The sequence below is a fragment of the Plectrocnemia conspersa genome, unplaced genomic scaffold (assembly GCF_051122295.1).
Source record: "Plectrocnemia conspersa isolate PC_06_02 unplaced genomic scaffold, ASM5112229v1 ptg000004l, whole genome shotgun sequence".
NCBI classification, from domain to species: Eukaryota; Metazoa; Arthropoda; class Insecta; order Trichoptera; family Polycentropodidae; genus Plectrocnemia; species Plectrocnemia conspersa.
The window spans coordinates 13,095,970-13,120,455 of record NW_028277168.1 but is presented as its reverse complement, the minus strand read 5'-3'; the positions used below and the strand labels follow the sequence as shown (position 1 = coordinate 13,120,455).

At 31.0% G+C, this 24,486-nt stretch overlaps 1 protein-coding gene across 2 annotated transcripts in view; it reads right to left on the bottom strand.

Moving 5' to 3' along the window:
* Positions 1-7,952: 7,952 nt before the first annotated feature.
* The window catches only part of LOC148235965 (uncharacterized), a 163,949-nt gene continuing 147,415 nt past the window's right edge, over positions 7,953-24,486 (bottom strand). For both annotated transcript variants that reach the window (XM_088184533.1, XM_088184534.1), the window contains 4 exons: positions 13,470-13,649; positions 12,166-13,408; positions 11,151-11,736; positions 7,953-9,796 (listed from right to left, as the gene is read on the bottom strand). In XM_088184533.1, the coding sequence (XP_088040659.1) occupies positions 8,603-9,796; positions 11,151-11,736; positions 12,166-13,408; positions 13,470-13,649 (3,203 nt within the window). In that variant the 3' untranslated portion in view covers positions 7,953-8,602. The remainder of the gene's footprint in view (positions 9,797-11,150; positions 11,737-12,165; positions 13,409-13,469; positions 13,650-24,486) is intronic.

Genomic DNA, 24,486 nt, shown 5'->3' with positions numbered 1-24,486 from the left:
TTAATAAATGTTACCGTTTAAATTGGATGAATTTTAACACTAACGACCCATTAACCTATACATATTACTATACACATCAACGCCGTTTATATTATTGCCATTAAATCTGATTTATCTAATTAACAACGAGAATATACGTTCAAAATAACAATTTCTATCGGGTTAGGCATTGTTACCATAAAATTTAGCAAGTTTTAACAGCCGACATGGGACATGGTTCTGTTATTATAGAACAAGTTCGTGAGTATATGTACATACATGTGAATGTGTTTTGTGACAATGTTCAAATGTAAGCGTAACGAATGATAATTAAGATAAGCTTTGCTATATGTAGTGTAGGTAGGTTTATATTGTTTATATATTATATTATCACATATGATACGTATTAATTTTGAACAACAACAACAAGAACATAGATAATTTCGCATTTAATAAATTCGCATTATTTGATTAAGACTCGTCTATTTGCGGAGTATGACAATCAAAGAAGTGAATATGTATTACAATAGCTATTTTCATTATTTAGATATGTATACATGTTTATATGTATGTATATTATACTACAGTCATACGTACGCGCTGAAAGATATTACATACATATCCGTAACAATAATGGTTAAAGAGGATGCCATAAAGGGTTTTGCGAGGGCGCAGTAGAATAAATATCGGTTTTCATCCTCTCTCCTAAACAATACGCGGGCGAAAATGTGTGAGGGGTTGCTCAAATATACTCTGAAAAAATCTTTTTTTTTTTTGTAAATGTAATACAATCAATACAATACAATATACAAGTACATTTACTCTAGTTTTTAAATTGTAATTTGATGATTTTTCGATTTATATTACAAAAAAATGAAAATAATTAGAAAAGATATTTTTTAATTTTTAAATATGGTTTTGTAAAAATATTACTTTAAATATATTAGAAGCTTTAAATAACAAATATTTATTTAAAGATAGAAAAATATAGCTTGTTAATGATTTAATCGATTTTTTTAAATTAAATTTACCGCTTGGATTATTTTCTTTAAATAAATTATTATATTATTAAATCAAAAGTTGAAAGTTTCCTTCTAAAAATAATTTCATATCTGTGATACTTTTGATATCATTATTTAGTTATTTTTCGACATAAGTAACTTATATCTAAAAACCAAATAAAAAGTAAAATTGCTTTAAACTAGAAAAATCCAGTTTTTAGATTTTTTCTAATTCATAACCAATTTTAGAAAGTAAATTAATTTTTTTTGAATTTTTGTAGTTTGAACACAATAGAGACTTGCCACAAAAAAATTATTCTATATTTTTTTAATATTTTATTAACCATTTTAGTTTGAAATAAGAAAAAATATATATAGCAAACACATTTTGCGCCTCTTAAGGGCTAAAAAAAATGAATTTATTTATTAATTAGTTTTTACTATTTTATTAGCAATTTTGGATTTTGTAATTACAAAAAGTCTTTTATATAATATTTCAAATAATAAATATTAAAAATAATACAGACGAGTTTTACCGAAAAAATACACAATAGTCTTTAATTGAAAAAAATGTTTTAGATATTCATTGCTTTAATTATATAAAAATAAAAAATAAATGTTGGTAAATTTTATTTTAATTTTTATTAGTCAATAACATATGTTGACTAGTAAAAATATAATAAATATAAAATAGGAAAGAAATTCCAAGGGCACAAAATTTCAGCTTCTTACATATGTTTACTGACTTAAATATGTGTTTTTATGCAAAAAAAAAACACATCTAAAAAACTGGAAATTTATACACAAAGATTTTGTAAATTTCCTAATAATTTACTACTAAAATACAAAAAAAAAAAAAAAATTTTTTATTATTTTATAAGCTAATATTTTTATTTAATGTGCAGACAACCTTAGCCTTTTATAGGTTATTTAATTCAAAAACCTATAATTAGTGCTTGTAACTCCTGTAAAAGACTGAACATTTGTTTAATAAACAAAATAAAAATTAAAAAATCCTAGCCTAACTTTGACTTAAGTGCACAAATTGATAGTCTATTACAGGTGTTTTAAGCTTTAGAAGACTAGCAATTTAGTATTTTAAACTGAAATTTCCTGTAAAATCATAAAAAAAATTATTGTGATTTTTTGATTTTATAAAATAAAAAAATATTTACTTGTGTGAATATTGATAATAAATTTTAGTAAATTTTTGAGTTTACAAGGTTTAAGACTGCCTAGATTAATTCAGGCAAAGTATTTATCTGTGTAGAAACAAAATAATGACTAGGTAACATTTGTGGTTGTTAATGTTTTGAAACTCGCAATTATTTATAGCTGTAGATTTACTTTTCGAATATATATAGAATACATGTTCAAGTGGATGTATTATTTAAGTTTAATAAATATGTATAACCAACTTTAATAACTTTTTTATATGTTGTAAAAAAACCTATTTGGTAATTACAAGCGTGAAACGAATTATTTGGATTATTGCTTTATTCAAAAGGTTTATGAGTTCACCAGAACGAAGCCGTATATCAAATTGATTGATGAATTGAATTTCAACTTCACGCCCCTGTATGAACAATGAATGTCAGCAAATTATTACGCCGTAAGCTATACAAATTTCAGTCAAATGACGTGAATTATTCAGTTTTCCACATTGGTTAACGTCGCACGCGTCTGTCATAGACTGGCCCGACCCCACATCGGAAAATTCAATTTCTTTCGATTCCAAAAGTGACACATCAATTTAATTTAACCGTGAATAAAAATCAAAAAATACATTCACCACATATTTCCTATACACGAGGGCTGTTTAAAAATATTTAAAAAAATATATTTCAACTAGCTAATTATATTATATATTTATACAGTTAATTAATAAAATACCTAATCAATTGTAATTACATTATTTATGTTCAATAAAAAATATAATATTTCATTTTCCTGACGTGCAAAATTTTATAAGGTAAGGTAAGGTAAAAAATATTTTTTTTTACAGTTTTTTTAGTTTAATTGCACGTAATATATTCTAAAATAATAAGGAACAGATTTATATATATAGAAATGCTAATTCAATGTCATTTTTAAATACGTAATAAATTTAAGTCAAACTCTATAAAATTTTTAAGTAAAAGTTTGGGAACTTTATTAACATCCCACGTACATAGTATACAATACCGTTGGTAAAAAAGCTACTCTCGCATTTCCTGTTCGTCTGGACGACTAAATTATAGTCTGGGAGGAAAGTTCAATTAAACCTATAGTTGATTTTTGCGTTTTTCATTCCGACCGGCGAAAACTTCGCCGACGCTAATTTCACTACGGTATAAAAAGTAAATTTAGCATTTTGGAACAGTTGTCGCGAGATATTAAGAGCTTTCGACAAATACAATTTTTAACTGCGCTTTTCGATGTTCTTAAATTTATGTTTTTTTCACTGAATATAAAAGCTATTTATGGTTTATGCGATAAAGTTAATTCCGGAGTTTGTTCAAAAATCGAAGCTTTCGCCGAGTAACTTACAAAGCTCGCTCGGCTTATATTTCCTAGAAGCCAGGCAGGTGTATTTGACAAACGATAGTATAAACTAAAACGGTCTGAATTGCGACGATTTGAAATGGATATTGTCTGGAGCTTCATGCTTGTTTATAACTATAATATAAACCTAAAAAATGTTTAAAATTAAAATTATATGTTTGAGCTATTTTATTCTTATTAGTTGTTGAATTGAGTTTGTTATTTACCGCATTTCATTTATATTGGTCCAAATAGTAGCTAGCCATATAGAACAAAATACTGTATTATCTGTTTATTGGGTACTTTATTATCCCTTTTTACTGTAGATTTGTTAAATTCATACGAAGCGTAAAAGTAAAATAATGTTTATATAAACATATATACATTATTACTGATTTTAACAATATATAGTACGAATAGCATAGTTATTTTTTATTATGCTAGAGACCTAATTTAAATAAATATAATGTATGAGAAACTTCAAAAGCAGTGTGAAAAAGTCACCAACATGACATGCATTAGTAATTCTAGGGTAATTCAATGTTAAAGTAGATAAGAAAGGTATATTTAGATACGTGGTAGGTCGAAATATTTTGCACGAAAATATTAATAAAAACGGTGAGCGACTTTGCTACTTTGCGGCAGCCAATAATCTAGTAGTTGATACTTAAAAAAGAGCAATTTTCATAAATGATGTCTAAGCATACAGAGAAGCAAATAGCGATTTTAACCATTATAAGTAAAAGTTAAATTCAAACAAAACACATTTATCACTCAACAAAAAAAAGGATAGAAGAGAAAGAAGTGGCAAGCCGAAAACCAAAAGACAAAGACACGATGATAAATTATCAAACACTCTAAAAAAATAACTAAATAGGATTAATAAAACAGAAGACAGCAATGCAACCTAGAAAATAATTAGGAGGGGGCATATGTCCCCGGGCGCCGAGGAGGAGGGAGCGGAATAAAATGGGACGTGAATTTTTTGAAGAATAGTTCCAATTTAATTTGCACATAAAATCAATTTTTATTTCTCACGTTTAAATATGACGTAATTGACCAATTTGCAACAGAAAAATAAAAAAATCTTTATAGATACTTTATTTTTATTTCTTATGCACATTTTTCTCTTAATTAAATTATACTTATGGATTTTTATATATTGATTTATTTTAAAATTTTTATTGTTAGTTTTTTTTTTATTTTTACAGACCAGAAAACTGTCTGTTATATTGCCCACTCTTGGTAATTTTCTCAGGAAAATATTAAACTCAATACACCTACACGGTTAAAGTTTTTATTTTTAAATTATTTGTATACATTTATGACTTTCCTTATATCTTATAAGTAATCATTGTAGAAAAAGAGCTTTTTAAGATCCCTCTTCATTTAACCTATATCTGTATCCGATATAATATTATGTACATGTACATAGTGTATGTATTATACAATAGATATTTGTTTTGTGTGTTGGATAATAATAATATATTGCAATCGAATGCCTTTTATAGAGACATGTGCTAACTATCCAATACAATTCCATTGGATACCTTTTCCGGGACAATAATGTAACGGTCATAGATTTTTATTGGCTCCCGCTAGAGGAGGTACAACCATTTAAGAGGATATAGTGTGATCCAACCATTTGGCCCGGGTCATATTCGCTTCCTGATAATAGAAACTTTATTTTTGCAAAATAAAATGAAAAACATATACACACACATGCCTACGTATATTTTGTATATCGTTCGATAATCCCATCCCGGGGTTTTATGCATATTAATACCCGATACGTATGTGTGTTCAACAGTATACAGTTATGTGCTCCTTGGGCGCTTCCAGACGATACAATGAGAAAAGTTTCTCCATTACCAAGTCTGCGGCTTCGTAAAACGTAACGAACAATTTCCAATATACATACATTTTATCATTTTATGTCTGTGTTTACTGGCGATCATCCCATCATCAGAATACGAAATTTTGTCGTTAATTTTAACATCTTTGTTTAAAGTTGGGCGCTCTTTCGGAATTAGTTGAATTTATCTTATTACGTCTGTTGTAATAATGATAACGTTATATGTTGAATTAATATCGCATTTGACCTTTATGTATAAAGGCGGGATAAAAAAACACAGAACATAATCGTTTTATTAACATTTTATTCAATTATCTGAAAAGGTTCGCTTCGTTTTACTGGATGCGTTTGCTTTTGTATCCTTAATAGGTATAAGTTGACAACCCTTATTCGACATTAGGGTTCCATATTACCATTTGCGTTGCTCTTTACCCATCTCACACAACCGTTTGTTTCTTCTAAATAATCCATTTAGAAAAGTTTTACGACTGTGCTTAGATTTTATGCAGTGTGCGAAAATTTAACAGAGTTGCTTCGACTCTTTTATTATGATTTTTTTTCATCCCACGACAAAATACCAATTACGACCAATGCTGCTCTAAACGACTGGATGTATTGATAAGACTAGCAAAATTCCTTCACCCTATTAAATTATAAAAGGTATATATTAGCAAAAAGTACCTAAACAAAACATGACTGAAAGCTAGTTCTTAAATAGTTACGACCTTAAGCTTTATATTTTAAATCCCTAGTAGTCTTACTTATATTTAATGTGAATTTAAAGTAATGAGCCTTTTTTACCAAATAATATAAAATTACACAATAAGGCAATATTTTGTAGTAGATAGCATATACCTGGATTTTTATTTAATTCATATATTAATTTGTTGAACTTTTTTATATTAAAATTAATTTGTTAAGTTGGTACATGGTTTAGTGTTTTTCGCGAATATTTATACTTATTTTACATGGATTTTCTTGTACGTTATCTACTTTTTTGTACAAGAAGTAATCGAATTTTAGACGAAATATTTATTGTATTTAATTACTTTTAAAAAGCATTGGACTTTTATACATTGTTTGAATCAGTAAAGAGCTTTGATATATTGCTTCATTTTTATACAAATTTCTCGATCCCTTTTTGCTTCACTTGTATATTTTCATACTTAATAATCTTTCATCCATAAGTTATTTTATATCAGTGTTTAGAAGCGAAGAGGATAATGAAAAAATAAGGGAAACAGTAAAATGTGCGCTTCACTTGTTATGTTTACGCTGAATGATCAGTTTGTCGATTTTTCCCTTTTCCCCTATTGATACACAGCTTCCCCGTAGCATTTTTCTCGTCTGACTGCTTATTTCAATCCCAGATATCGGCAGTATCAAAGATTTAATCATGTAAACTGTAATTCGGTACACATTCTATACATGACTAAAGCCATTAAAAAAAAGTATATTTGATTACACAAAAAAATATTATATACCACAATATTTGCTTTGATGGCATCGTTTTCAGATTGATATGTGTAAACAATATTAAATCTGATAACTTGTGTTCGAGACAGGCGATATTGCAGTTTGTTTCTTCACAAAGGGGATGTCCCCGGCATCTGGTCTTGAATCTGACATTACCCGTTAAGATAAAACTGATATTTGTGTGTTCCCTTTGCTGGCTCGGACTTTCAGTCCAAATGTAGTGAAATACAATATAAACAAACATTATTGATTTATAAATTTTATTCATTATAAATTTTCCATTTTATAATACACATTTAAATGTAATTCGCCGAGTGTAATATTACATTTGGAAATTGAAGATATATTTACAGAAAGTCAGATAAATTATATTTTTCATTATAAAAATCGTTAAGAAAGAGACATATAAAAAATATCTTAAATTATATACATACATGTGTTATCTGATTAATAATATAATATATCACAAAGATATAAATTATCTAGAAATTTAGATTGTTAAAATAGGCGTTATTTGATTAAATATTATAAATGATATTAAAAAATATGTATTATATGAAAATATGTTTGCTGGGAAAATATGAGTATTCTTCATGTTATATTACACTATTATTTTATACATTATATTTACAAGGATCACATATAATAAATTATCAGCATTTTAATCGAACAAAATTAAATCTAAATATTACATCTTTGTCCATGCCTCTTTAAAATTTAATATATTATTTTAGCCTAAACAGGAATAATATACATATGTTATATGAAATAATATATAGAATATATTATAAAAATACAAGTATTTAATTAATAAATATTTTTAAATGTAAATAATATTTAACTACACTGTACAAAAATATGTTAGCCTCAAAGATAATATAATTCGATATATATGTAAATTGAGGTCCCTTTGAAATATTTTTTGACCTGAATTATTTTTAATTAAATTTATATAAATGATTTAACTTGGTTTTAAATAAATTAAAAATAAATCGCGTTATTTTATCATTGTGGCTTATTTAAAGTGCAAAAATGTTGTACAGTAATTTTATAAAATGTATCAATGAAATATGTCAGAAAATTTATTTATTTTATAGCAATGAATAATTTTCACAACATTTTTTTCAAGTTTTTAACTAACGGATGAGCTTTATTGTGCAGTTATTTCCATGATAACTGACAGTAAGCGATCCGGTGATGAAATCACGTCTTGGTCCTTCTCCCCGTTTATTTGCTGAATGGGGAAAAAATATTCCCTGCGAGTCTCACAATAAAACACTGTGTGTGACAACACTTGCCACACAACCGAAACACGTTTGCACTCAACCAGTTCACTCAACGCGAGCTTAAAGCTCCGGGTAAACCAGCTTCACCACTTACACGTAATTCACAAATCAAACATAAACACTCACACACATAGATATTCACTTACATACAAACACAGTCGCGGAACAAAGGCAATAAATTTTTCACATCTCGAGGAACTTTCTTTCTTGCTTTCTCTCCCGTAAAAGTTTTATATCTCGCCACTTGTGAGGGTGTGCGGTTATTTATTGTGGGCGCGTGTGATAATATATCCTGACTTCGACGTATTTGTGCACCGCACTCGGTCCCTTGACCTTCCCCTTGGTTACGTGCCCCAACTTTTGCATCATTTATATCAATGTAAAAGCTGCACAGAGAATCCAGAAACAGATATTTCATTTTCATTATTGCCTTTGATTCGATTATAAATATATTTATACATAAGGTTATTTTATTAATTATTTTATCCGAACGGATAGCCGCCATAAGGCCCTGGGAAGTATCCAGGGAAAGCAGCTGACTGTTGTACCGGTACCGAAGCAGTTAAGTACGTAGTGACTAGTGTCGGTACAACCCTCGTGGAGTATAATGTAGTATAAGCTGTCTTTGCCCCGAATGTAAGCTTAAGGACTTTGCTCTCTGTAGCTGTTATTTCCGTATGCGTCACTATCGGCGTTGACGTAATTTGGAAGGGATTTTGCTGTTGGAATAGCGGATTTATCTGCGGAACAGGCAAAGGAGGGAGCGTGCTTGTTCCCACCTCGTATTCAGTTTTCGTTAATGTAGCAACGGGTCTCGAAATTGTACTATGCACAGTGCTGTGTCCGTTAAAGAACGGTATAACGTGCGATTCGTATATAGTCTCCAATTTGACAATAGGTTTGGAAGTGGTAATAATGTTCGGTATTTGCGCTGCGGCCGCAGGATTAAAGAGTCTCAACAGAGCCAATTGTTGAGCTTGTTCTGGGCTCAAGGCCGGCGTGGACGGCAGAGGAGCTTCCGTCACCTGTTGCACTTTGGGTTGATTCAAAGAGTGCGCCTTCTTCTGCCTCAAGTGCATGTCGGGGAATTTGGACTTGTCCACTTCAGATAAGTCAAACTCTGAACCGATGTTTGCCAAATCAAGATCGGGTGGAAACGCTCTTCTAAATTGGCCTTCTTCGTCTTGTTCGTTATCGTCGCCAAATTCCAACTCCAAATGCAATTCGGAACCCGCTTCGTCCAATCTCGAGTTAAACTCGTTCAAAGTTTTACTCGGAACGAACTGGTATACTTCCATCGGCGGCAATGTTTTTGTGGCTGTCACAAATCTGGTCACATGATATGTCTGTATCAGCGTGTAACTGGTTGTATTTACACCGTTGTAAATTACAGGCAAAATGTGTGTTTTCAGCATCGTTTGCGTTGTACTGAAGGTTTCAGTCAAAGTTTCCAACGGAGGAGTTATCATATCGCCGGATAGTGCAATCGGAGGTAGCGTTGCAATGCTCGAGTCCAACAAATTATTGTCTTTATCGAAATGCGAATTAGTTGTGAGAATGTTTTCCGTCAAAGGCTCCGTAGCTGAATTGCGAATACCTGGAACTTCAGTTGGCTCGAACGACTTCTCTATTGTCGACGTCACAGTAATGTATCTAGTATTTCGCAAAGTGCCGACCTGAAATCAATTATAAATGACTTAAGATCAATTTTTCAATAAAAAAAATGTTTTTAATTTTTTTCAAAAATCTTTGCATTGATTGCTATTTTAAATTAAATTATAGATGACAATATATTAATTAAGATAAATATATTTTTTTACTATTTAGAGTTCAGAAAAAAATAAAATTCACCATAATATTGTATATTATAAGCTGATTCAATTTTATAAAATTTAATTTTAAATAATAACTTGATTACTGACCTAATTTATTACCAAAAATATATAATTTATAATAAGTCAACTTAAATATAAAATAGCTCACCTTTATATAGCCCACCTTATCTAAAGATTTTAATTCATTTAAATATATTTTAGACGGAATACTATTCTTAAACTTATCTAGTCTTAAATTGAAAATGTCTTTTATAATCATTTTTTTATATAAAACGTTTATTTAAATACTTACTTCACAATTTTTATATTTATAGTTTGTTATTAACTACAATATGATAAAAAATTAAATATTAAATAAAACATTGATAGTTACAATTTAAGGGTAAAAACTAAATAACATTTTAAAATTGAATTTAAAAATAAGAAAAATGAGTAGCTCCAAAACATTTAGCTCAAAATCTTAAACCATTCATTTCTGTTCTTTAGCATTTTATGTGTCTTTTGGCATTTTATGCTTAAATTTAATTTACATCGCAGTCTCCAATACATTATATAAGTGAGTTATTGTAATTACACAAAATATTTTTAGTATTTGCCGGAATAAAAATAATAATGATTTTTGCTTGTTGGTATTTTAAAGCTACCTTTTAATACCAATAAGATATAATTATAATTGATTATTGATTCAAATCTGTGACACTTTGCCACATACGCCAGTAAGACGACACGGAGACGTCACAAAGTCACAGCGGCAAGGACGAGCCAGGAGACTGAATCGACACGAGAAACATTAGTAGATCGTCCAGAAAGCATCCCAAGAAATCACAGCCGACAATAATACAACTCGTCACGCCAGCGATGACCCTCCGACTTACAAGACCAGCCATTTTAACTTCTCTGCCAAATAGCTGTATCTTTGTATGTAATTTATGTATGTTTATAAAATAAACTGCTATTATCTTTTCAGCCGTCTATTTGGCTGCAAAGACACACCCTTATCCCTTTAAAACCCAAATGTAGCAATTAAATACATATAGGTACAATATTTGTACTCTTTTTCATATTAAAATTACTTTTAAATTGCTTATAAATTTAGGCAAAACATTATTATAAATAATATAAATACTTTATTGCAATGTTGATTATATATTATATAGTAAATAGGTAAATGCATAAATTTAAATTGACAAATTACCTGGAAAGTGTACGGCGATTTTATAGTCGCTATCTCGTAATAGATATCTCTGAAATCGGCAGGTGTCGAAATTTCCACTTTGATCGTCTCAATCGGCAGGGGCTTGTCAATGGCGTTATCGTTGGCATCTTCGTCCAATAGTGAGCCAGGGCCGTTGTGAGAGCCCGACAACTCAAGATCTAAATTATCCGATCTCGAATGTGGGTTCACGTCGTTCAATTGGGATTCATCGAGGGACGAGGCTGAAATTGGCGTGGTCGGTTGGTCGTCATGGTCGTCTCCGATAATTTTCCTAATGGTCACTTTCGGTCTAGGGGATGTCGTGTATTGCCACCTTCCCGGTGCCCTGTTAAGCTTGAATTTATACAAACTGGTGGATTTAGCGCTTGCGGCTGGTTCCACGGACGAAGCTTGGATCCTCGGCTTATATCCACGTCGCGTATAACCATCAGAAGCTGGGGATGCTGTAGTTGTTTTAAATCCTCCGTGCCGGTTGCTCTTGTTGCGTCTGTTCGTATAAGTTATTGGTTCGCTGAATACAGAAACGGTGGCTAATTCGGCTGTGTGGGTTGAAGATCTGCGATTGCTAGAATTTATATCGTATCTTATAAAAATATTATATATTTACACTTTTTAATAGTTGTTTAATAGATTCAATGATATTTGAACTTGGTGTTACATATCAATACATATTGAGAATTAATCTAAATATCTAGAGAATTACCAGAGTTAACTGAAAAGTAACTTAATATAATAAATAAATTATTAGAGTAATTGATTTACGAAGTAAGCAATTTATTAATAAAATTAAATTTAAGCAAAGATCAGAAATTTTAAATAAAATATATTTAAATACAAAACAGTATACTAGTAAAATCATAGTGGTTTTATACATCCGTTACTTATATATCCAATTGGTATGCGGTTTTAAGGCGAAGCTTAGAAATTGGCTTTCTTGAAAAAAATATTATTACAATACAATTAGATCATTGAGCTGAAAGTCAAATTGTGTTACCTGAAAGTTTTTTGTCCTGCCGGTCGATTTTTATTGTGTTTTTTGTTAGAGACGTTTCTGTTTGGCGGTGGACTGTGAATTTCCTCCTCCTCCTCTATCGTTTCTTGGGCTCGGAACCTATTTTTAAAGCTTCCGCCAGGTACGGCCGGTCTTCTAGAGGGCCTTATTAAATTAGGGCTAGATCCGAATAAATTCTCAAGCGGAAGCGCCGTTTCCTCACTGAGCGTAGCCGCTGGCGTCGGTTCAAGATTATGCCTGTGGTTCTTCGCCAAGTTCGGAGCGGCCGTTTTTAAGATTCTTAAAGGGGGAGATGGATTTATTTTTAGCTTAGGTCCGCTTGGCTGTAATATTTGAGAAGTGCTATGGAGCACTTGTGCGTATTTTCCGTTGATTACGGTGCCGATAACGCTCGTTTCGTGGACTGTCGTCAGGCCATCTTTGACCATCGTGCCGCCTAACTTTGTCACCAATCCGAGTGGATGTTCATTATCATCGTATGCCTTTTGTGAGGCAGGCGTGTTAGGTCGCGCTTTGGCTCCGTGCTTGGGTTTATGCGCTTTTGTGGGCCGCAAATTGATCACTTTATAAGTTTCTTCGACGACTTCGGAGGGTTGGCGTGATAAGAAGTCGTATTCGGGTTCACCGATGTTATTATTGGATACTAATATTGGCGGTTCATCGTCATCATCCTCTGAAGAAGACAGCACTTCTACGACACTTGAAAGAATTTGAGTGGGCTTTGAGCTTTGAATTGAACCTTGTACGACCTCAACGTGACTCGATAATATTTGCTGTTTGGCTGGCACTACAACAGATGGGCCGCTTCTCACTTCCACTTTAGTTATGACTTCTTTTTTGACTTCCACTTTTGGTTTTTTAAATTCAACGACTTTAGATGATCCAGATGAGACGACCTCTACCTTTGAAACGATAGGCTTTTTATCGCTAACAGCTGAAGCTCCAAGAACAACTTCGACTTTACTAGCAATGATTTTTGGTTTTGCCTTTACAATACTCGAAGGCTCGCTAACGACATGCACTACGCTCTGAAATTCCTTTTTAGGTGTAACCTTTTGCGATTCTGCAATAATCTCAATCTTAGATTTCACATCCTTCTTTTCAACAGTGGCTTTTGAAATTGGTTTAGTAGGTTTGATCTCAATCACCTTTTCAACTTTAGGTGTTGACGGCGGTTGAGTTTCAATTATATTTTGCGTAGTCTTCTCAACGGGTTTTTCCGTTGCTGAAAATAAGTTTAAATAAAATTACTTCAATATAAACAAATATATTTTTTATATACTCACTAGGTGCTGGAGAGGATTGCGGTGAAAACACCATGATAGTATTTCCAATCGTGGTTGTAAAATCAAGGAATCCATACACAGTTTGTGTCGTGAGGTCTAAGTTTTGAACTGGCGGCGGCGGAGTGATTATTTTCGCATTTGGGTCGATGTAAACCGGACCTTGACTTCTTACTGGAACAGCTGTAACAATGAAATTGATTTTTTAAATATATATTTTTAATGCAAAAGTAACAAAGCTACTCGTGATATGTGTATGCCACGGTCGTAAAAACACGAATAGCTATTCGGTTCACTTGAATGGAAAATATGCCATTTTTTAACTCGGTAAGCTCGGCTTTAAAAATACAAGTGGAGGTCTGACCTAAACTGTATGTGGTTGTGAGGGAATAAATCCCCAGGTTGTTTCCCCGTTCGAATAGACACAGTGAGCTTTTAATTACAAGCTCGCAATGGCCGGCTACTATAGAATTTTTTATTTCTGGATATAAACGCTAAAAATAGCATTCTATATAAATAATTTGCAATAGTCAAAAGAGCCAAACCTAATCTATGTTTTTAAATTTTTGATTTGCTTAGATTTAAAAAAATAAAAATTTACCTAAATTATATGAAACAGAAAGCTGTAATTTTTTATTATTATTTAAATCATAGGTTTTATTGATACTTATTTTTTTTATAACAGTTAAAAAAATATATTATTCGTTTAGTTAGAATCATAAAATAATCCAACGTCCTTATGTTAAATTAACCAATACCATAAAGGACAGATCGTGAAATGTCATCTGAGGCACAAGAAGCGTTTCACAATATTATATAAAACGATTGTATTTTTTATTTGATCTTCGATTGAGGCATTTGGCATTGACCCAAGGTTTAAACAAAGTATGAGATTCTTTTTTTATGGACTGCGACCTCGCATCGCAAGAATTGATGTACTTGTAAATGGAATAAACCTAAAGACGTGACGTTTATTGGGTCATATTTCTTGAGCGAATCTTGCCTTCGTTACAGAACAATGAATAATAAAAATCATTATTTTTTATGATAAATAATCAATTTTAGTTTATTATTCTATTAAAATTTGAGTGACAGTATAGCTTTCAAGTAGGTTAATTGAATATATTAAATATCGCTTGATCATTAATTAATTTGACATTCGTCTCAATTCCTTTGAATGTGTTACGAAGGTTTGAAGGTTTTGAAATATTTTTTGTATTGTATCAAAGAATTACATATTTATTTTATGATGGACGATTATATAACTTATTTTAAATGAATACAACAAAGTGGTTTGCCTTAAGCTTTCTATAGGGAAATGGATACCAAATATGAAAAAAAAGAGGTGTTTTTATAATATACTCATATTTGTATCGATTCGGGTTTTTTTAATTAAATACAATTTATTTCATATTACATTCGCCAATTTGCATTTTTTATTAACGCCTTGCACTAATGACAAATCATAAATTTTAGAGCACTTGCATAACAACAATTATGTACTTTTTGTTATAAAAACAGGATCGATTCATTAGTATGCTGATTTCTTGTTTTAATATTTTCACATTTAGTTTCTATAAAAAAATAAATGTAAAGCTCGATACCAAGTTTTAAATTAATTTATTATATAACATAGTATATGATTATATATATTTAAGAGGATCTTATTAAAAACAAATTTAATTTTACGAACAGGAAATCTTAATTATTATTAAAAAATAAATTTATTTTAAAATTATTATTAATCACTATGTTTGCGAATATATCATAAATAAAAATAAAACCATATTTACGTATGTATGTAATAAAGGTAATTACTTCGATATTTTAAATTAGCGCTCTTTGTACGAATTCATTAAAGTATAATTAAATTTTCATAGGAATGCACGAATAAATAATATTAATAATGCTTCTGTGAAAATTACCCGCATATTACACATCCCGTTACGATGCATTAAACTCACAAAGCTTTTAGTTTTAATTACGTATCTTTAATGAAACACAGCGTATATTATAAATGTATATTATACTCCCATGTATGTTTTTAAATCTAAAAGTAATGATTCACAAAGGTCCTTTGTTTGAGAGCCAGGAAGCAAATGGGTGCATTCGTTACGTCAGTATATAAAGTTATAAATTTTCTGCACAGAAACTGCAACTGTGTCAAACGGTCTTAGCGCATACAAATAAAATCTGTGTCTTTACGATTGCCATAAAAATATATCGCAGTCGTATCGGGAAAACTGCACAAAGGAATTGCGTCATGAAATTGCTATTTATCTTGCGTATAACAAAAAACACTGGGAAACTTTTGCGCGATTCACGGAACATCGATTTTGACTTCAAAGCGGTAAATTCATAAGTACAAGAACTTTATTTTTTAGTAAGTCATTTAAATATTTTTTCAATGCATTTTATATGCGTCGTTTACATAATATGCACCCCTCGAGTACTCTGGCGGTAAAGCTTTCCGTTGCGCTCACTATGAAAGCTCAAGTGCCGAAGCTAACGAAGCCTATCGTTTCATGCCCAATGCTACGTCGTTCATAAATATGAGAACATATATGAAGAAAAAAATATATAGAGTAAAGAAAGCCCGTGTAATCGGATTGTATGTTTTAGGATAAATTGAGTGTCGCCCAAAGGAGGTTCGCGCAAAGTAAACTTGTCCAGGTAAGTCACCTTGAGGTGAGACTTAAGCCTCCCCTAGAAGGTCCTGTCACCCTTGCGGTTATACCGTAACACCTGGTTATCTTCATCAAATATGACAGGAGAGATTTAAATATACACTATATAATAAATTCGCTTATAAGCTAATATTACAACTGATAACCATTTTGCACACACCTATACCAATAGCTTTAAATGTAAATCTGATAAATTCACATTTGGGTCTAATGACTAAATATTACTATTTTGCTTTCATAATTATAATAAAGATGTTATAAACATTTTTAAAAATGCAGGTGATTCAATAAATGTTATTATTTATTTTATATACATATTTAAATACACACATATATATTGGAAGCCAAGATTCCGAGATCTACCTTATATGTCTAGCATGGTGTCATGTTATGTTAGCACATACTTAGTATGAAGCGTCAAAATAATAAGGGCGAACTCATTTGTACTACAATATATTAATATTTTTAAAAATTTGAAGAGAAGCTTTAAAAATTTCATAATATATATTTAGAGGCTTATGGAATTATAGAATTTAAAAGGTTAAAATAATTTTGATACTATAATCAATCATGAGCTTATTTAGCCTAATATAACAATACACTACATTAAATATATATTTTCAACGCCTCATATAAAACACGACAAGCGTTAGCCCAATGCGTTACTAGAAGTTAGCAATCAACTTTTAATTTATTATTTATTTATTTATTTCAGGATCACTTACAAAGTCCAAAATAAAAACTTGAGCTTCCATGTCATTTTTAATTATTAAAACGTTGTATTTATTTTAAATAAAAAAATATATTCCGCTGTGAAAATCTAACACACGATCATAGATTATCAGTTCAATATTTCTCTGACCCTAAATATACTACATATTGCTTTGTTGCGCCCATTTTCCTAATTACTATTTACTACCGTATCAGTCAAACGATTATAATAGATCGTTCTCATCACCGAATCTGTTTTCGACGATATTAATTTAAGCGAATGTCATTTGGCACATACGAACAAAGCGCCCCGGGCGTTTATGACTGAAGGGTATGCGCCTGCTAGTAATATCACAAATTAATTATATGTAATGCATTTGTGCAGTTGTCTGCCTAGCTTCTGAATGCCAAGCGTATTACAAGGCTTATGCAAACGTCGTGTTTTAACTAACAAAAGTCATTCAACTATCACATAAATTAACTTGTAATCTTAAACTAATTAACATGTAGTTGTAATATAATAAGTAAAAAATCGTGGTAGATGTTAGTCAACCAGTAAGAATAAAAATGCTTTGAACACTTCTGCATATGCAGCAATGTTTAAGGCCAGGGGTCGGCAAAGTGCGGTTCCGGAGCCGCATGCGGCTCTTTGGCTCCTTGAGTGCGGCTCTGGCACAAATATCCACGGGCTCGGGCGCTAATTCTGGTCAAGTGTCCTTTCCATACAACGTTGAATGTGTGCGTGAGCGTTGACGTAGTACCTGTTTCGTCCGGTAGGGGCGCAGCGCAGCGTAGTAGTATGACAGCTGTCAATCTGTGTATTTGACGGCTACAGAAAAGCCGGCCAAAAGTATGACCGGCGTCAGAAAAGGGTTTGTTGCCATTTTGAAAGAAAAAATGAATCACGAGATATTGGTTTATCATTGCATTATTCACCAAGGAGCACTTTGTGCGCAGACATTTCCGAAAGAAATTAGTAAAGTTATGGGATTAGTGATCACGATCATCAACTCCATTGTAGCTAAAGCTCTTAATCATCGTCAATTCAAAGAATTTTTAGTTAAAATGGAGAGTGAGTACGCTGATCTTCTGCTTCATAACAAGGTTCGATGGTTATCAAGAGGGAACGTTTTAAAACGTTTCGCGTCCCTATTGCCAGAAATTAAAGCATTTCTCCTTGAGAAGAGTGTTCACCATCCAGACAATCAGTGGATCCAAAACTTTCATTTCATGGTAGACATGGTAGAAAGGAAACACAATTTTTTCGATGTTAGAAGAAGTCATTTCATTCGAAAACAAATTATCCCTTTTTGCTTAAGATTTTGAAAGAGAAACATTGTTTCACTTTCCGATCCTGCTGAAGCATCGCCAAGAAAATAATTCCTCTTTTGACAAACACCATTTCAAAACAATAATTTTAAATATGAGGGAAGCATTTCTCAGCAGGTTTCAGGATTTTAAGAACAGCAAAGCGACCTTAGCATTCATCAAAAATCCTCTTAATGCTATAATAACTAAGTTGAAATTTTCTCCTTTTGGCATTGACATTGTAAATTTGAAATACAATTGCAGGATTTAAAAAACAAAGAAATATGGAACTCCAAATTTCAACTTCTTTGTATTGATTTGGAAATTTTGGAGAAGAACGAATGTGATCTTAGTTCACAACACAAGTGGTCTGCTTTAAAAGACCTGGAGAATGAAGACATGATCATTTTCAACGTCTGGAATAGTATTCCTGACTCTTACGATCAGCTGAAAAAACTTGCGTTTGCTGTTCTTTCCCTTTTTGATTCTACATATTCATGCGAACAATCCTTTTCAAGCATGAACTTTATCAAGAGTAAACTGAGAAGTTGTCTTATTGATGAGAACCTGGAATCATGCCTAAAATTAAAAACAACAATATATAAACCTGACTTACTGAAACTTTCCAAGGAGATGCAACGACATAGTTCGCATTAAGTGTTTGTCAGTCATTGTCATGATTTAAATTTATGGATACCTTACTTTCATATTATTGTTTATCAACGAATAAATCTTTATTAACTGTGAAATCAAGTTTTATTCAGTGTACCCGTAATTTAACGAAGGACTAAAATTATAATAAAGGTTTACTAAATTAAAAAACAGATTTGGCTCTTAGAACTATTTTGAATCGTTGTAATGTACATATTTGGCTCTTCGGCCAATAAGTTTGCCGACCACTGTTTAAGGCTAATAAATACTAATGCAAAATAAAGAGGTTTTTAAACCAGCAGTTTTTATTAAAACGATAGTGATTTATTTTTTAAGCTTCTGTTTTCAATAAAAAAAATCAGAATATTTTAGATTTTTTTTTTCAAAATTACATTATAGATACGACTTAATAAAATTAAAATAATGATGACAATAATTAAATAACTGCGTTTTTAAAAAACTTTTTTAATAGAAAACACTACCTGGATTTTAAAAAAAGTTGCTGAAAAAGCATCATGATAACAAACAATTTTATTAGTCTTTTAACTTCTAAAAAAAAAAAATAATAAGTAAAAATACAATACAATTCTGACAAACATGCTATAATAGAGCAGTGTTAAACTAAACATATTAAAAAAGTTGTAGAATAAAATAAAGTTTGCGCTGCTATTTTCCTCGATGTAGCGCAAGCATTACATAAAGCGTGTAAATTTATACTTTAGAAACTTCAGTCTTAATCATACAGCTCAATATTAAAGCCGTACATATCGGACCAATGCTTTTCAGTGAGATTTTAAGACGTCTATTAAAGCTTCCGGAAAACATTAACTCGAGTTCTTCAAAACAGTGTACTCAGGTCTACGCCATAAATAATGTATACCTAAATGAAAATTAAAAAAATAAATGCATTCCCTTCATTAACTATGTATGTAATTAAAACAAATTGACCGCTAAATTAAAAGGCAAATTATTAGACGAAACTTTGATGAAAACAAAAAATAAAAAAGGGATTTCTGATATGGTCTTATTTTGTGCAATGAGACGTAAGAAGTAAATAATAAATTTTCTTACTCACTCGCAAACACGACGTGCGAGTTTATTGCCATATGTTGAGTAAATTATAAGAGGCGTGAGGGATATTTGCGGTACGTCGTAGCACTGGTCTACGCCATGGCATCTCTACGCCGGTCGGAGGCACCGGGACTGGCGCTGACAGTAAGTGGATGTAAATCCGCAAGATAAATTGTGACTTGTGAGCGAACGATGTTGTCTGACTCCCGTCTTATGTACGTATACTCCTCGAGTAACATCTCAAAATGATGTCCTTCCTCACGAGGTGGTGGATCACCTTATCTCAAAGACGCAACGCCTCTGTGTCTACACAGCTGACGATACACCTCAGCTGTTGATCGCAGAGTTTAACTTAAATCTGTTTATCCTTGAAACAAAAGTGATTTTATAATTGTGAATTCATCTATAAAAGTGTACTCCTCCAAAACATCCGAACAATATATAAAAATATATATACATATACATATATGTATATGATGAATTGAAGCAAATATTACAAATATACTGTTGACTTTGCTTCGTGGCAAAATATTTTTTGTATCGTTAGCAGCTTCACTCAAAAAATATTTTTATTTAATTTATTAAATATTAATTAATCTGGAATTTTAATAAAACATAATTATGATTTAAGAACCTAGATATTTTCTATTATCGTTTAAATTACAGAAAAAACATTAACTTTATATAAGACATTTTAAAAACCCTATGCATATAACAGATGAAAAAAGCTATGCATAGAACCGATGATATAAATAATTTTACGTGCGGAATGTGGTTTCAGAGACTTAGAGAGGACAATTTTAATGTCAAAGATACATCTTGAATTTTAAGAGCTGTCTTGGTACACGTTCATAAAATTAATTTAATAATTAGTAAAAACCGCTATTTATTATAATGTTACTGCAACCACTGTTTTGAGAATTTTACGAAGGCTTGGTATCATCGAGGAGCACAATTCTTAATATATTAAGCCCAGTCAAAAGCTTAATGTTGATGTATATTACTTTTTTACTTTTTGTTGTTTCTGTATTTTTAAATCTAAAATAACATTCTCTATTATATTTTGTATAACATGTAACAAAGAAAATCTATATCCTAGCTATTCTGCTTTACCGCACCAAAACCGCTAATTCTTGGCATGCTAATAATTTGAATACTCAGATTAACTCTCTATATTATTTTGACATGAAATTCTATATCTTAAACGCATCGTAACTATCGATTTATACATATACACGATATTATATAATACATTTGTCTGATTTTATAGAGCAGTTTTATACTTTTAATCGGTTTGACATTATATCGAGTTCGTACAAATATATAAATTTTAATATCGGTTTCAGAAAGCAAGCTATAAAAACAATAGCAGTTAATGTTACGATTAATTAGAAAATAGTGCTTTAACCGGCGCTCAGGTATCGACCGGTGGATTAAAATGGAAATCCCTTTTAACTGTTTCCGCAGGGCGAATATGCTGCGAATAAAATTCGCGATAATATATATTAATTAAAGCCGAGGGGTAGCTACTAATTGCTAATTCGTACTATGGCGAACGAGCGTGGAGTTTGTTTTTGCAAATGATGCGTAAATAAACGCTCCGATGCCATTAATGCCCCTAGGGGTAGGATTATGCAACCGCGGTCGGGGGATGGTCGGAAAATTTTTCGAGATCAATTCAGGGAGATTTCCCGTAATCCATTTTGAGTTCCATCAGGACTCTGCGGTCGGATTTTGATCGACATGCAAATATATGATGACACGCATCATGAGCAAATAATGTAATACCATGTATCGACAACATAAATCCATCTTGATAAATATTTTTTATGTGATTCATAAAACATTTTGAATATAATGTATATTTTGGTTGCAATATGAAAATGTGTATTTATTTAACTATTATATAACCCATATAATATTCGCATAATAACGTATTTAACATAAAGCTATTGTATTATATATTATATTTTGAATATCATCCGTGTGCAATTGTTTAATATGCAGATCACACAGATTCATCTCAATTATTAGATTTAGCGTCAAAACGCACTGAATCTACGTGAATTGAATTGAATAGCTATTCATCATAATACCACATTAAGTACATATTTGCTCTATATGTTAATCAATTATACTATATTGTATATGTATTGCGTAAAAATGAAAACGTGATATTTCTTATTGTTTTAGATAAAATATTTTTTTAATAATAATATTAAATATTTTAGTGATTTTTTGCAACGTTTTATATATGTTTTCCTATATATTTTATATACCAAAACCTAATATATTTACCAAGATTTTATCTAGATTAACATAAATATTTAAAAAAGTATTTATATTATTAAATTTATTTTTAGATTCAGTTAAGAAATCATAAGATTAAAAACTAAATTATTTAACATAATATTATAATATATAATAGTATAAATTTATCACTGCTTTATAAATTAAACATTATAAATTATCAATTACGTCATATTAAAAAACTATAATAATTAATATTATTGACAGTTGCAGCATTTAAACACCTTGCCTCAGTACTAACGTTTTTGCCAGTTTCTCAAACTGTGTGTATTTTGATAAAATACCTTCATTTGTTTTCATTTTTATTGATTACTAATACAAAGGATATTAAAAAATTAAGATAACAAGTCTACAAAATATTTTTATTTTTTTCTGCGATCGACTTATAATATCTAAATAATAATTAGGATTTCATTGTGTAAGCCAGAACATGAAATTGTAATATATGTCTTCTATCTGTGTCTGATTGTCACCTGTCACCCAACATTTGCCAAATCATCTTATTGCAATTAGTGAGCTCAAAAACAAATTTTTATTTATGTGTCATACATTTATTTTGAACTCGAAGTAACTTGAAGTAACTGTAACATCCATAACAACTTTATATACCTAGCCTAATCGATATATTTCTGTAATTAATAATTTTCATTAAATTTATATTTTATGTCATCCTGTATTAAAAGATTGCGTGTTTGTTGTTGAAGTTTTATTTCGTCAATTTTAAAGAATTTTTCTTTGACTATGAATTATTTTTTTCACTTATTTCTTGATTATGAACTTTCGCTCTTTCTGCTTTAAATTCAAGACACCACTTAGCATATAATGAATATTAAGATTCTGAATATTTCTCTCAGATACATATTTAATATTCTCATATAGGTTTATAAATTTCCATAAGATCATTAAAACATGTAATTGAAAAAAATTGTATCACTGATTTACTTTGCTATTTATGTATCTATCAGTTATTTTTTAGTAATATATATTTATATATTATTTATAACAACATAAACCATGTAGCATGAAGTTGTAAAATAAATCTAATCGAATTTTATACAAATGGATTCCCATCGACAATCGGTAGTCTCAAACGCTCTCTTTGCGTGAGCGTAATCTCATATATCACGAATCGTTTTCAATTATTCTTATCTGGCTCACCTTAGCCGGAGATCAGAAATTGTTAGGATCTCTCTCACACTCTTCTCGAACCGCGTCTTAATGGAATTTATCAGTCTTGGCGCACCGCGTATTGAATTAATCGTTTTCATTCGAATGAAATTCCATTCGCGCCTCGGATCGTCTATTTCGGACGTCTCATGTATTCTGGTTCACCAAAGCGTCGGCTGACCGCAAGGATTCGCTTAAATTGTGCTTAGAGTACCAAAGCTTCCACGGCCTTTGAGGACATTACCGTCGGCAAATGGGGAATAGGCGTCGCTTGGTGCTGGGATACGTGTGCGGATTAAACAAACTAATTATGGACCCCTTTCACGAGTCATTAGCAATAAACAAACTTATTCCTAATTGTTACACCACCGAGTCTTGCGATTTAATTATCTATTGAAATTAATTAAATAATAAAATATTGTAAAGAAAATTATATACAAAATACTTTTGTATAGTTATCATAAGTACAAAATTCGCAGTATCTTTGCCCTAGTCAATGCTTATAATTGTGTATAATTTATAATCCTGGTTTTTATAATCACTTCTCTAACCCTGCTGTTTATGTATAAATATAAACCATCACAATGACTTAAAGTCAAAATTTATAGTCGACCTACATAAAATTAACATGCCCGCCATTTATACACACATTTACATAACAGTATACACATACGAAAGTTAAAGTCTGTTTGAGAAATTTTAACACCCGTTTCGGTGATATTTCTCTAACTTGGTATTCACTTTAAATCCACCAAACAAATTGACGCGGTCACGCCATTTAGACTCGTATTATTTTCTATGTTTACGTGCATTGTTCGGCCTGTTTGTTAAATAGCATCAGTTTCTTTTGTGTGCCATCGTTAAGTCTGCCCGCTAACCTATATATTTCAGTCACGTAACATTTTATAATGCCATCTTTTTTTTATTTTCAGCGCGAAAAACACTTTGGCCGACCGACATTAGCATTGCTTATTTAAAGCGAATATCAAAGGGTTTTATATTATTTTCATGAGTTTCTTTCCAATAACCTTGGGTTCCATTACGCCCTCGGATAGCTGTATAGTCGTATCAATCCCTCATTCTAAGTACCCCGTGATCAACGAACAATCCAGAGC